Source organism: Corapipo altera, unplaced genomic scaffold (genome assembly GCF_003945725.1).
Source record: "Corapipo altera isolate COAL_440 unplaced genomic scaffold, ASM394572v1 327, whole genome shotgun sequence".
Classification (NCBI taxonomy): Eukaryota; Metazoa; Chordata; class Aves; order Passeriformes; family Pipridae; genus Corapipo; species Corapipo altera.
In genome coordinates, this window is record NW_020885004.1 from 948,205 (window position 1) to 962,675 (window position 14,471).

Here is a 14,471-nt window from a genome sequence, read left to right on the forward strand (position 1 = left end):
GTTTTGCATCGTTCCTACAAAGCATGGATGGCAGGTACCAGCAGAGCAGTTCCTGCCTTCTGCTCGTGTCCCTCGTTGTCTATTTGTTGGCTTGTGCAATATTTGATAAGATGGTGTAGCCCACCTTTTTTTTTAATATTACATCGGATAGCCTCTGAATTTTTTTACTGTATGTAATTTTTTTTACAGTATGTTCAGTTTAAAAGTTGTCTGATGAATTAATCCTTAATACTGTGAGCTTTTTGGACTGGGGGATTTGTTTGGGGTTTTTTTACTTCGGACTTGTAGCTTGAGGGAGTTCCAAGTTCATAGGCAGGTTTACAGGCTTCATCTTAGCCAGCACTGATGGAAACCCTCCCTTAGGCGAGGCCCAGGTGTGGCTGTGTCGCCTCAGTGCCCACCCTCGGCCCCTAAAGCTCCTGCAGCTTGTGCTGCAGGGGCGTAGAGGGTGGGACCCCGTATGATACAGAACCAATTAGGTTGGAAAAGACCCGTGAGAGTCCAACCTACGACCGAACACCAGCCTGTCAACTACAGCACGGCACTAAGTTGCATGTTGAGTCTCTCCTTAAACACCTTCAGGGACGGTGACTCCACCACCGGTGACGCTGGGCAGCCCATTCCAATGTCTAATCACCCTTCCCGTGAAGAAATTCTTCCTAATGTCCAAACTAAACCTCCCCTAGTGCCGCTTGAGCCCGTGTCCTCCCGTCCAGTCGCTGGTTGCCTGGGAGAAGAGCACAACACCCACCTGGCTACAGCCTCCTTTCAGGTATTTTTACAGCGATAAGGTCTCCCCTGAGCCTCCTCCAGGCTACACAACCCCAGCTCCCCCAGCCGCTCCTCGCAGGACTTGTGCTCCAGCGCGTACTCGCACACAGCCCTGGGCCGCGATGTTCCCAAATAACTGTACGTTATTTCATCGATCAAAATGTCACGATTTTATCAGGCGTAATTACACCGGGTAAGAACAGACTGCGCTCACGCTGGAGGCCGCGGTGCCCCCGCCGCCCAGGGTGCACGGCGCTCTGTGCCCGCCCGCGGCCCCTCCCCGGCGGCGGCCGCAGCGCTCGGCGCTCCCGGGCTCCCGTAGCGCCCCCGCGGTTCCGGCGGGCGGGCGGGTGACGTGGCGGGCGGGGCGGAAGTGTCGTCGGCGGCGGGCGCGGGCCGGTGCCGCGGCGGGGCCTGCTGGGGACGCCGAGGCCCGAGATGGCGGCGCCGGGGCTGCTCCTGCTGCTCCTGCCGCTCCTGCCGCTGCGCGCCCGCGCCGACGAGCACGAGCACACGGTGAGGCGGCGCCCGGCTTCCCCCGGGAGCGGCCCTCGGGCCGCGGCCCCGCCGCCCGGGAAGCGCGGCTCGGCGGGCGGGATGGGGGGCGACGGGCCGCGGCCGCGGGAGGAGCGGGCGGGTCCCGCCCCGCGGGGCTCCCTCCGAGCCCCCTGCGCCGCTCGGGCGGGGAGGGTTGCGCGGGGTCGGGCCCCGCTCGCCGGTTCGCGTGAGCGGGGCGCTCGGGACAGGGCCGCCGGGCTCCCTGATCCGGTTTGCACATCCTTGTGCGGCCGGGCGCGGTGTCCCACCTTTTCCGGGAGAGATAAACGCCCCGGCAGGTACGCGGGCTTTGTTTGGAGAGCGCTGTTTGCTCCTCCCGGGAGGATGTTTGCTCTCACTACAGAGCACAGCCCCGCTGTGACAGGGAACACGCTGCAGGGGACAGCTCGCCTTGGGAGAGGGGCGGATAGCTGGGAATGGGCTGGGAAGTGAGGGCAGAATGGGGACACTGACACGGACCCTTCAGGAAAATGGTGATACTGCTGACTTGAGCGCTCACCTACTGGGGTGAGGATAGTTTTTGATAAAGTGCTTGCAGTATAACCCGAAAAGAATCTCTAGGAAGGGCTTCATCGGTTTCTGGTTTTACGTCAGTGTTATTTCCCATGGCTTTCGGTGTGGGAGGGTGGAAGTCTCTGTGATGAGCTGAGACGTGATTTTGGAACGAGACTTTGCCAAAAACCATCCTCATTTGCTCCAAGTGGAGTGTGTTAAGAGTGTGGCTGTGATAAAACAGTGTCTGTCTGGCTGTCAGGACTTTCAGTGCTCCTGAGCAGCCTGGCTGGCGAGCACTTCCTCAGTTCCTTAGCACAGCTTTCTCTAGATGTGCTGTGGTAAGCTTACTAAGATTAACGGTATTGATAGCTTTTGTATAAGCAGTAATTAATTAGTTGCCCTATTACAGGGATTTTTGAGGAATTGAAAACTGTGTACGATTGTCTTTATTTTTTTTAAAGAGAAAGAATTTATCAGTGTTCCAGTTAATGACAGAAAAGTTAAGCTAATATTGAGTACTTTCAAGGAGCAGATATTCTTTGAACAAGCTTAGGTCCCAGTTTTGTTGCTGAGACTGCAGAGTTAGTTTTCCGCTGAGGTGAGATGGTTTTCAGTATAGCACTGTGTTTATTTTAAAGGCTGGTTTACTTGAGGGATTATTCATTATTAATATTGGTAATGTTCTGGGGGAACAAAAAATCATAATGCTGTCATTGAATTTATTTGGTTTTGAAGTCTCCCTTCAAAAGTGGTTTCTGATGGTTCTTAAGTCTTCTGAATGATTACCTAAACAACTACCAGTGGAAATCACAAATTCCTTTTAAGGGCTTGTCGCTTTTTTCTGTCTAAATTACTCAAATATGCAAGATGATAACTGTCTTTTGGTTTAGTATTCTTGTTTGCGTAGTGACCAGTTTATTAATGTCATGTGATAAGTTAGGAATAGTTGATGTAGAAAGACAGTTACCTTTTTTAGAAGGCTGTCTCCTTGCTTAGATATTTTGATGCTTTAATGTTCTATGGGAGATTGGAGTGGAAGCATTAGCAGCATGAATGAAGCATGAACAGAGTTTTGTAGTAGTATGCTGATTTTGAGATTAAGAACCTGAAGGAAATATACCTTAAATACTGCATTTTAATGAATTTCAGTTTTAAATATGATTATATTTGGAAGATTAAGTTTTCTATAATCAAGGTGCTTTATTACATTTTGGAGGCTCTACTCACTTTTCGAGGAGTGGAGGGGAAATTTAGGATTTGGTAACCTCAAAGCGTAAATTTTCACTAAGTTTAAGACTGGAGACCTATTGTGGGAATACATATCCACATGTGCTGCTGTTTCCTTATTAACTCTTCAGTGTGTGGCTTCTTGTGCACAGGCACTTGGGCTGTCTGGTGAAGGTGTGTCAGTGCATCTTGCCACAGTTTACTTTTAGCTGCTGATGTACAGGACCTTATCAGTACTGAGCCTGCTGGGCATACACAAGTGCTGTCTTAGGTGTTTAATGCCCTGTGTTAGCTGGTTAGTATTTTTAATGTGGTTGCTGCTGCTACAATATGTAATAGTGTACAATATTTATGAAATAATACAGATGTGTGCTATAATATGTATTTTTGTATTAATGTAAATTGGCTTTTAATGTTTTATATGTCGCCTTTATTTTATAATTGTAGGACTTCTAAGCAAATATTGTAAAAGGTAATTGTGAGAGGACTCTGCACAAAGCTCTAGGTCTATAAGTACTATAGTTTCTGGAGGTGGCAGGTGTGGATAGTGTCATTGAACCAAGAGCTAAATCCTTTATCTTAAATTTGAATTACTTCTTTAAAAATCACGTCTACATTTCTTTGAAGGAATAATAGTGTAAATACAATTATAAGATAAATGAGTATTTAAAAATCAGTAATGAGTGAAGAGAAATTGGAGTTCCACACAGCATTTAAAATCTCCTTTGTCAAAAGGCAGTACAGTAGTGTAACTGCAGACCAGAACAGAGCAATACATCAGAAACTAACTGAAAACTTGTCTACTGATACTTTAACTTATTGTCATGCTTCAGGGCATGTCATACACTTGCTCATTGCCTGTATTGCACCATTTTTTGACAGTTGTCCTTTTATTTTTGGAAGTGATAGTATCAATGGGGTGCTGGTGATCTTATAACAGTGTATGCTGATCCTGCAGAAACAGGGCTGGTGGGCTCCTGCCTGGTTTGCTTTCACATCTTCTCTTGCTAGACTTGGTGGAGTTGATGATGAAACAGACAAACCATAAAAGCATTCTGAAATATCCTGGGGGTTTTGTTGCGGGGGATGGTCTAAGGAGTAGGTAGCATTTAAATTTTAATTGCTTCAGTTTAATTGTCAGTGCTTTTGTAAGCATGGAAACACATGACAAACATTGAAAAATAAACCCCAGCCTATACCATGTAGCAAAGTTCCTAACTTATTATGTTTGAGAAAAGCATTTTTGTTTGACCTACACATCAATGAAGTATATTAAAGCTCTGAGCCTGTAAGGCTTGTTTAAAATTAATATATAAAATTAGGAGCTTTGTATAGTATCTGAGAATTGTCAGTTAGAGAACCACTGTGGAAAATATTTCAGTGCACGCAAAAGACTTATTTGCATATGAAGTTGTGTGCAGATGAGCAGCCTCATTCCTCTTTGAAGCTCTCTTGTTTCCATTCTGAAGAGGTGAAATAAATGTTGTGGAATCAGGACGTGGTGTGCCTGAGCAATCTTGTGCATCTGGGGAGTGTAACAGTAAAAGTACTGCTTGTACAGTAGTTCAGACTGTGCTGCTGGTACAGTTCTACCCTCATTTTGGTGAGGCCTACAATTCAGAGAGAAATGAAGAAGTGTTACTAGAAATAACCTACTTTGTCCAAAGGAGAGCATGAGGCTGAAATCCACAGTTTAATAGGCTATGGATGTAAGCTGCAAGCATTGAGTGCTATGACAGTGCTTGATAGAGTATCTGGGGGCTAGAAGCCTGGGATGCTACTCACCAGTTGAGTCTTGCTTGCTACCCCTTGTATTTACTGTCCTGCTTTTACAGCTTTGCTCTGCCAGTAACAGATAATGTTGTTCCTTTTTTTTTCCCTCCCTGAAAGATGTACATTTTGGAAAGCCTCATTCCAAACTGCAATTTGAGAAAAGGAATAAAATTGCATACTTTCTGAAAGAAACTGTCTCGATTTGAATTTATTTTGCTGAATCATCACGTAAGATTTGGCAGTTGTAATCCTCTCCCTGTCTCCATCTTTTTTTGGTTTAAAGAACATCAACAACTTGACAGTCTCATATCCTTGTCTGCAACCTTTTTTATACTGACTTAATCTAGCCTTAATTGTTTTGTAGAATAAATAGTTTATTTCTAGAGTTACCATGCTAATTTCTACAGTTGTGCAAAGAGAACGAAAAGTTGCTTTCCACATCACGAGTGCCCTATTAGGTAACAGGAAAGGAAGATGTATGTACTATGCTGAAGGCAGTTTCAGTATTGCTACGGTGGAATAGTTTTTAAACCGTATAGATACATGGAAATTGTATTAAGCCTCAAAGTGGTGCATACCCCCAGTTTTTCAGTAGTTGCATTGCATGGAAGAAATCCACACTTGGCCAGGTCAGACAGCACAAGCTTTATACAAATTTAATGTTCTGCAGGGGACTAGAGTAGACCCATCTATTCAGGCAACAAGGCAGCACTACAGATGGGATGGACGTGATTTTTAGCTTGCACATGCACAACAGCTCTACAGCCCAGCACTCTGTACAGGCAGCATGACCATATTGTGCTGCTTTGGAACAGATGTCCCCAGCTGTGATGAGGGTTGTAGCTGATACGTAGTTGCACTTGAGGTGCAGGTTAGTCCTTCACCACCTGGTTGGCAATTACAGAAAAAAGTTTCTGAAGGTTTATCTCCCCTTAATCAGGTTGTAACAGCTGTATGGTAGGTAACTTGTGTTGCTGCTGAGTCTTTTCAGGCTGCCCCTATAAAGAGATCATTATATACTCCATATAGTTACTGAAAGTACTGAGCTGATACTAGGCTTAGTGCAGAAAAATATGGAAAACTTACAGAACGAGTACTACCTTTTTTCGTAAATTACTGTAAGTGGAATATAAATAAAACTGTGTTTTGTAGTCTTCTCTCATACGTGGAATTGGTGAACTCTGAATTGTGGCACTATGACCAAGTTGTTAAATGCTTGTGTCTATGAATATAATTAGGATCTCTGAGCTATATGCTCTATATTATCCTTTTATATGAACCGAAACCAGAAGAGCTTGCTGAGTTAAAACCCAGTACAGATTGCAGCATCTTGTTTGTTGACCTTCTTTGTCTTGTCATTTACTGTGTTCATCTCAGCTTATTTTATATTCTCTCTCTCGTAGTGTGACCTTTTGCTGAAAGCTGTGTTGTATGTAAGCCTTCTCTCAACCTAGAAGTCCTCATATAGGGGTGACAGTAAAGTCCTACAAGATACTCTAGCTCTTTGTCTTGCCTAAATAAGAGTTTTCCTTTTTGTTGACACTGTTATTTGTTGTAGATGTTTTGATATTATGAAGGAAATAATGAAAAATAAACCTAAACAACCAAAAAACCCAAACCACCACAAACTGGAACTCTTTAATAGCACTGTGTTCTTGCCACCAAATTACCCTACTGCTAGGCTAAGAATATAAGAATGAGATATGTCATGACAGGGAAACGTGTTTAAATGTGAAAGCTCATCTTTATAATTGAGAATGAGCAAACCCCAAATATTTAGGGAGAAAACAATCTGCTTGAGTTTTTACTAGACACCACCCCCAAATTTAGGCTGAAGTTGCTTAAGCTGGTTTACTTACAACAGCCCCCTTGATTTGGGGAGCCCACTGGGAGCACCTGATGGACTGCAAATTGCTGTGACTAAGGACTGCTTAGAGTGAGGTGTAACCTGGGCTGGCTGAGGGGCTGTGTTTGTTTATGTAGCAGTCCTGGACAGATTTCTCTTGTCCTGTGGGGGGGGGGGGGGGGGGGGGGGGGAGAATGGAGGAAGTAATAAATGCAGACTGAATTCTTTACTTATGTTTGATTTGGTCCCTTTTCTCTCCGGAGTAGGATGGTGGCATCTTGGAGTCATTGTGGGAAAAACTTGTAAGTCCCGAAGGAGGGCTAAGCATCATGCAGATAAGAGACAAGCAAAGACAAATTTTGTTATTGCAGATGTTGCAATTACAATGTAGTTACATTATTAGATCAGAAAACGTAGTAAGGTTTTGACTAGTATGTTCTTATTCTGTTGGTTTCTGCCACTTCTGTCACTTCTGTTATAGTTCCAAAAATGCAGAGATCCCAGCTCAGTGTGAAGCAGGTCAGAAACGAGCAGCTAAGTATAGCAGTGGTCAATGCTTTCTTTATTCAGGCACTGTCAAAGAAGAACTCACAGACCTAAGGATGTTGTCATATTCTATTACTGAAGGTTGAACAGAGACATAGCTGAGCTCACTGTAAGCTGTTCGTTATAAGGAGTAGTGCTAAAGTGGGCTCTTGACAAGTTCAGACCATTTTGAGGAAGGGCTGGAAATATGTTCTGCAGCTGTTAGAGGAAGAAACAGAAGACATGCTAGACATAACAGTCTAGGAAGAGATATGGACCAACTTGTCCCGTGCTACCTTGGCAGGAGCTAGAGGCAGATTTGAAGTGCAGATTCCACTATCTGCTGCTGTGGCTGAGGGAGTTGGAACTGTGATTTTTCTTTTTTTTTCCTTTCTTTCTTTCCCAACTTTCTTTGGATAACTGTGCTGCACTAGTATAACCTTTCTGGTTGCTGGAAGAGAGGAGGAATGTCTACTTTCTCTTGCTGTGTTGTTTACTCTTTCTTTGATCGTTCTTTGACATTCTATCTGTCAGAAGTGTTCTGTCATGTGTGCTCTGCTGGTGGGCAGGTTTGAGAAACTGATAAGTGTTTGGTCTCTGCTGCAGCTCAGAATGAAATAGGTAAGATTTTAAGTTTCTTGTTGGAAATCACTCACATAAGCGGCTGGAATGACCCTTGTACATATTTGTAAACAAAAAAGATGAGATAATGTGTTAGTTTAAAGGGATTAAATTATTTTCCAAAGCATGTTTGTTTAAATCCTTGAGTTAAACTTTTAAACACCTCATCTGAAGAATTTGTTGCATTCCACGTGTACCTAATTATTTCTGAGTTAACCTCGTGATACAGCTGTGGTTATTCAGAATAGATGGAGTTGAAGAACCTTTGTTCATTTGTTAAAAAGGGAGATGCATAACTGTATTCAGTATTTCAGTTGTACACTATGAAATAGTTACAGCTAATTAACATTTGACTTTCTTTGCTTCTCCAATGTGTTCTGTGTCTGTGGTTTCGTCTTAAAATAGTACTTTATTCTTCTGTACTTAAAAACATCAGAACCTATATGGTGGTTGTGCTTTCATGTATATAAAGTTATAATTAGGGGTTTTGCCTTAAAAGTTATATCACTGTCCCTCCTATTCTGTTGAAGTTATAGTAGGTGAAGAAGTTGTGTTGGCTGAGAGACTTTTTGTAGTTATCAGCAAATCTGATACCTCATCCAGATGCACACAGATATAGTGCAAGTAATTATTTTAGATCACTTAATTCTCCTGAATTTGTGCAGTATTTGAATATTGGTAGATTAATGGCTTTAAATACTTTTGTTCAGAAGTAATAAGGGCTTGAAAAAAATTACTGGCTCTTAGACAAGGAATAAATTTTTCTGGCTAAAAGTAGCTGTGGAAAGTGAAGAGTGAATGTTCCCAGAAAGAATTTCATGGCAGCCACCAGACTGCTTGCTGTTCTGTTTTTTTCATTGTGAGAATGTTGAAAATGCATCAAAATACAGTTCTTCTGTCTGACTTCTTTGCCTCTTGGCTACTGTAGGTATGCAGCAGTTTAATTTTAGTGCCTCCTGTGAGGCGTTGCGGTCTTCTGGGAATTTTGAATGCAATTTATACCATTAGTAAAATGAAAGGAAGCTGCATTTTAGGAAAATACAGTATACATGTCACCATGGGTAGATTACCTAATTTCTTTGCTGAGATCTTGTATAACAAGACATTAATTTGATATTTCCTTTTTCTCAGTGGAGATAAGCAGAATTTTGCTTTGAACTGATGTGTTTCCACAAAATTTGTAAAAGCTTATTTATTTTTGAGACTTCCACTTTTCTCTACTTCTGCTCTCTACATCTTCTGCTTCTCTCTTTGATACTTCAGTGATAGACTCTAAGAAACTATATAATCAACTAAGCTTTTTTTTTTTGTTAGAAAGCAGGCTGAAAATCTTACCTGGAATCCCTCTCACTCGAAAGACAAAAATGCTCAATTGTCTTTATATGTAACTGTTGCCTGTGATTCAACAATCCTGCTCTGCTAGTTAACATGAATGAGAGCTTCTTGAACATTTTTATTCTGCTCAGATTCTCATCTAACTCAATAACTTTATCTTTCAGTACCAAGATAAAGAGGAAGTTGTTTTATGGATGAATACTGTAGGGCCCTACCACAATCGCCAAGAAACATACAAATACTTCTCTCTTCCCTTCTGCGTGGGATCAAAAAAAAGCATCAGCCATTACCATGAAACCCTAGGGGAAGCACTTCAAGGAGTTGAATTGGAATTTAGTGGTCTTGACATCAAATTTAAAGGTAAGCAATTCACAGTGCCTTTAGTCACTTAAAATATACATGAACCCTTAAAACTTGGGGGTTTTAAGTAGAAGAACTGAGAATTTGTTGCTGCTAGCAACTGAGTGTATCTTGTACCCTGCAAGGTTGTCTACAGCGATTGGCTTTTGAGTTTACAGTGAAGGTTTCATCTGCATGCCCTTGAAGGAAAATGCTTGCAGCAGATACGTGCCTCTGAAGTAACTGATTACATTTTAAAAAGTACAACTAAGCTTTTTTGCGTTTGAGTGTTTAAATATTTGCTGGAATTATGGAATTATTAATTCTGAAGATGTCATTTTTCCTCTGATATTGAGTACTTGCAGACTCTCTGCAATTGCAAAGGAGTAGCAAGGGCTCAACATCTCAAAATTCTACCTTAACACAAAGTTAATTATTGTATCCTTCTGGTCACTGTCTAGTTTAAAATACCTTTGACAAACATCTTTATAGCATTGACCCTAACTCATCATATGCCAGTCAGGATGAAGCTGGTCTGTTTGTTTTCCTGTTGTTTCCTGCCCTCTCCATCTTTCCATACTGTTCCAGAGAAGACATTTAACTTCTTTTGCAAATACATATCTTGGTATTAGGGGCATAATTTCTCTCTGTGTGTCCTCTCAGATATCTTTAACTGGTAGTTGCGGAACTTCAAATAATAACAGATTCTTTTTGTCTCTGTTGAATTTTAACATTTATAAATTTCATTCAATTTGTGTTTCTCTGTATATGTATCTTTTTTTCCTAGAACACTGCACTTCATTACATCACTAGTGCTTAACTGGATGGAGAACTTAAGCATATATTTCTTGTCTGAGCATTTACGATCAGATGGGATTTAGTTTCTGTAAGTTGTAAAAGTTTTATCCAAAACAGGACATCTGCAAAATAAGAGACTTGATGATGGTTTTGTTATCAGTAGGATAACAAAAGTGGAATATAAGATTAAGTGGAATAGAAGATTTTTAGAAAGGTCATTAATACCATGAATTCTTTATAATTTTTAAAGTTGCACAAAGGATAGCATCTCTGCATTAAAGGAGTTGGGGGTTGAATCTTTCCTTTTAAGGAAGGAACACCACCTACAGAAACACTGGAAAATAGTCCCATTACTGGTTTGTAACACCTTGTAGCATGCTGAAAATTTTACTCAATATAAGAGAAATAGTTTTGCTGTCCAACCTCATAGAATATGCTCAGAAACACAACGTGGAAAGAACAGAGAAGAAAACTGGCAGCAGTTCAACACAATAAAACTTCTATTATCAGAATATTATAAATACTTGTTTTTGCAGCCAGTTTGATGTGTAATTTTTACTTCCTTTAGTTGCCCCAACTTTACAAAGAGATTGTTTTATTCCTGTGATAAGTGTAATCTCTAGGTGCAGCACCAAATTGAAAAGACTAGGTTTGTGAGTTAATGTTTACTTCTACAATGTATCCCATTCACGGAATTTTTAAAAAAATTTAATTATTAACACCTTGGTGCTCAGTATAGGTTGATAATCTGTATTGGGCCTGCAGTGAATTTAACTCCCAGCCAAAGTGGCTGCTGGTCAGATGTTCAGATGTTTTCTATAAAGCAGATGGTACGTGGTAGCTGGTTGATTACCAAGTGTGTGTATGTGATCTGTGAAGCTGTACATGTGCACTTCTGGCTTTTTTCCCTTACAATCTGTGTCCTCTGGATAAAAGATGAAGACCATAATCTGTTTGCTGTTAGCTGGCATCCAACAGCTTCTGCATTTCTAGCATTGGTCTGTGAAATGAAATCTGAATGGAGTCATCTGCTGTTAAAAGTATTAAAATTTTCTTTTTTTTCAAATTTCAGAGTAACACGTATAAATGAATTTTAACAGTAGTTATTAGTAGTTATTTAATATAAAATTATGTAAAATTCGTGAAATCTAAATTACCTTGATATACAGGTTTTTGAAGTAAAAAAATAGAGTAGGGTTGTGGTGTGAGATTGATTAATTTTTTTTTACAGGCTTAAAAGCTGTCATAAAATCAATACAATTTATATCCAGTGCGTGTTGGAAAATTTAGATTTCATAGACCAGCCCTTAAAATTTAGCATTTGTATAAAGAATTCTTTTCCAGTTTGGTTGTTAAAATGTGATGGTAGCTCAGTTCTTTGGTGACTCTTTAATGGTAGACCTTGTTCTTTGCTGAAGCTGTGTTCACTTTTTTTTTTTTTAATAATTGTAACTAAATAATGTCAGTGAAATTAAAATATTTTTTTTGTAATGGATGAGTTTTATCTCAGTGTCATTGATACATGCTCTGATCTCTGCACCACCAGTGGTCCAAATGTTGCTGCAATTAAACAGAAACAGAACTGGTGGTGTTTTTGCAGGTTGGGTTTTTCAGTTGTTTTTTGTTCTTGTTGGTTTTTTTAATGGCTAGATGCTTATGTTTTGGTACCAATAGATTCACAGGGTCTTTAGAATAAAATATTGCTTCAAGGAGTGTTGAGTATCTAAAACCTGCAACTGAAGTAAATTAAGAGCTGCTCAAGTCCCATTCAATAATAAACATGTACGGATTTTCTTCGTAAATGTGTGAATCATATCTGAGTTCTAAGTTAACAGGTAACCTTATGTGTGTTTGGGATTATGGCAAGACTAACAATTACAGGCTTTTTTTTCTCTTTAAATGAGTGTTGTATGAGTTTACAAAATAAAATTAGATTTGAATTTTATACTTCTAGGATTTTATCCTTTAGAGTGACTAAAGGTGAATTGGAATTGTTCTAATAAAATAACTTCTGCAATAAAAACCAGTTCCATTCTCGACATGGTTTGGCTGTACAGCAATAAGCGTGAAGCTGCATGTTGTTCATCATATTCAAAGAATTATTTAGGCTGCAGCTGTTACTAACTGAAATACTAAACTGTGTAAGTAAAACTGGCAGTTGAATCACTGGGTGTTGCCTGTATTCTTGAACTAGAATAAAAAAATTATGGTTCTGCAAAAATGTGTTCTTCTGAGAGTGGAAGTTAGCACTTGAATTCTCATAGTACTGACTGGTGGGGCAAAACTACAGTATATTCAAGAACCCATAAATCAGTGTTTCTTTTTGTATTTAAAAATATGTGTCCTATGAAAGGATACCTGCAATGTTACAAGATAGCTGGATTTTCCTTCTGTTACAGTATGAATTATGTTGTTCTTTTATCACAGGAGTCAAATCTGTATAAATATCTGTGTGAATAAAGTAATGAATTATTAACATACATTGTAATATAACTTTAAGCTATCTTAATTTACTTGTCAAGCTAAATCTAGGGTAATAATGATCTTTAATTAATATGTCAGGTTCTTTATTCAAGTATTTGGATTGACATCCTCTGTTACACCTGAGACCTAGTAAATTATTAAATGTATTGAACATTAGTATCGTAGTGACTTCAGTTGGAAAATTAATTTTTGATATTGCCATACAATGCCATTTAGACAAGGTTAACTTAAAGAGAAAAAGGATTTTTTGACATACTTGAATTTTATACTTGTTCAGAAGTGTTACTAAATGACCATACTTCTAATGGAGAACTCTTTGCCCAGACTTCCTTCTGCAACACCTCTTGAATGGCAGCCATTCGGGATGATGTTCAGTGTTGTACCAGGAGGTGGTCAGATATAATGAGGTTTTGTATGGTTTACATGTTGGAATAAAACCCCATTGATCTCTGTTCATAGGAAATTTGAAATTTGGCTAAGCACACTTTTTTAATGAGTCATGCTTTCATGCTTTTTAAAAATTTGCTTAATGAGCTACAAGACGTTATTGAAGCTGTATTACATAGCACATGTTACCTCTTTGGCATCCCTGATGTAGACACAACACAAAACATACCTTTAACTTCACATTCCTCTTGGATACACACCCTGCTGAGAACTCTAACATATGCAAAACTTTTGATCTCGTAAAGCTATAATGAAGTAGACATCAGGTTCCCCAGCCCCTGAATGCTGTTCTAAGCTTCTTTCGTTTAATCATTTAACACAGTGGATTTAAGCTTAACCATCTAATCCTGTCCTGTAACTAAATGACAGCTTCAGCATTCCCAGTGGCTGGTGAAAGGAGCACTTGTCTTCATTCACTTGTTTTAGGGGGAGGTGAGAGGAACTGTACCTGTGTAGTGTGGCTGAGGGTGACATCCTATACCACATGTTATGTCATGCCTGTGTTTCGTGAGAATTGAATGAGATTGTTTCTAATGATGCTGCTGGGGGTTTGTGTATGTGCCCTGGAGTAACTTGTAACATACTTGATCCAGATTTGATTGTACTATCTCTGTGATGTCCTTTGGTATTTTACCTACCAGAAATGAGTCTTCAATTCCAGTGATGACAAAAAGAGCTGAGGGGAAGCTGGAATTCTTTACATTCACTGTGTTTCACTATTTGCAGAGTGAAGAAAACTTTACTGAGATGTACATGAGAGGGGACTTGTCTCTAAATCTGTTGCTGCCTGAATTCTTGTAAACGTGTCTTTTTTTCACTTTAGAAGGAAATATTAGGGAAGGAAACTGGGATTTGAAAGAATGACTTATGAATTGTAGATGGGGAAGAATAGCTTTCTGACTCAAAGAGGTGGATTTATTTTATTTTCAAAATAGTGGGAGTTATTATAGTAAAATAGATAATATTGTACAAAGTCTTAGGTATTTGTTAATAATTTTATACCTCTTGTTAAAGTAGAAGAGGTCTCATGATCTATCTGGATAAATCTTCCATGAGCTAATGAATCTTAATTTAGTGTGGGTGAAGTAGCAAAAGGATACTTTAAAACCTTTTCATGTCCAATCTGTGGGAAGCTTCTGCATATGGAAGAGTAGATTTATGAAAACAATCATGTAATTGCTTTAATGGTTCCTTTTTAAATGTCCTTTTTTGTTACCTACTTGAGGATAGCCAAAATGGCTTGAAGGCTTCA

General features: G+C 39.9%; 1 protein-coding gene across 2 annotated transcripts in view; it reads left to right on the forward strand.

The window, feature by feature from the left end:
• Window positions 1-1,172: 1,172 nt before the first annotated feature.
• Window positions 1,173-14,471, forward strand: part of TM9SF3 (transmembrane 9 superfamily member 3) — a 46,936-nt gene continuing 33,637 nt past the window's right edge. The window contains exons 1-2 of one of the 2 annotated variants that reach the window (XM_027667259.1): window positions 1,173-1,287; window positions 9,316-9,511. In XM_027667259.1, coding sequence (XP_027523060.1) covers window positions 1,210-1,287; window positions 9,316-9,511 — 274 coding nt within the window. In that variant the 5' untranslated portion in view covers window positions 1,173-1,209. Of the gene's footprint in view, window positions 1,288-1,490; window positions 1,608-9,315; window positions 9,512-14,471 lie in introns of those variants that run through there. The other variant, XM_027667261.1, reaches the window with a different exon arrangement.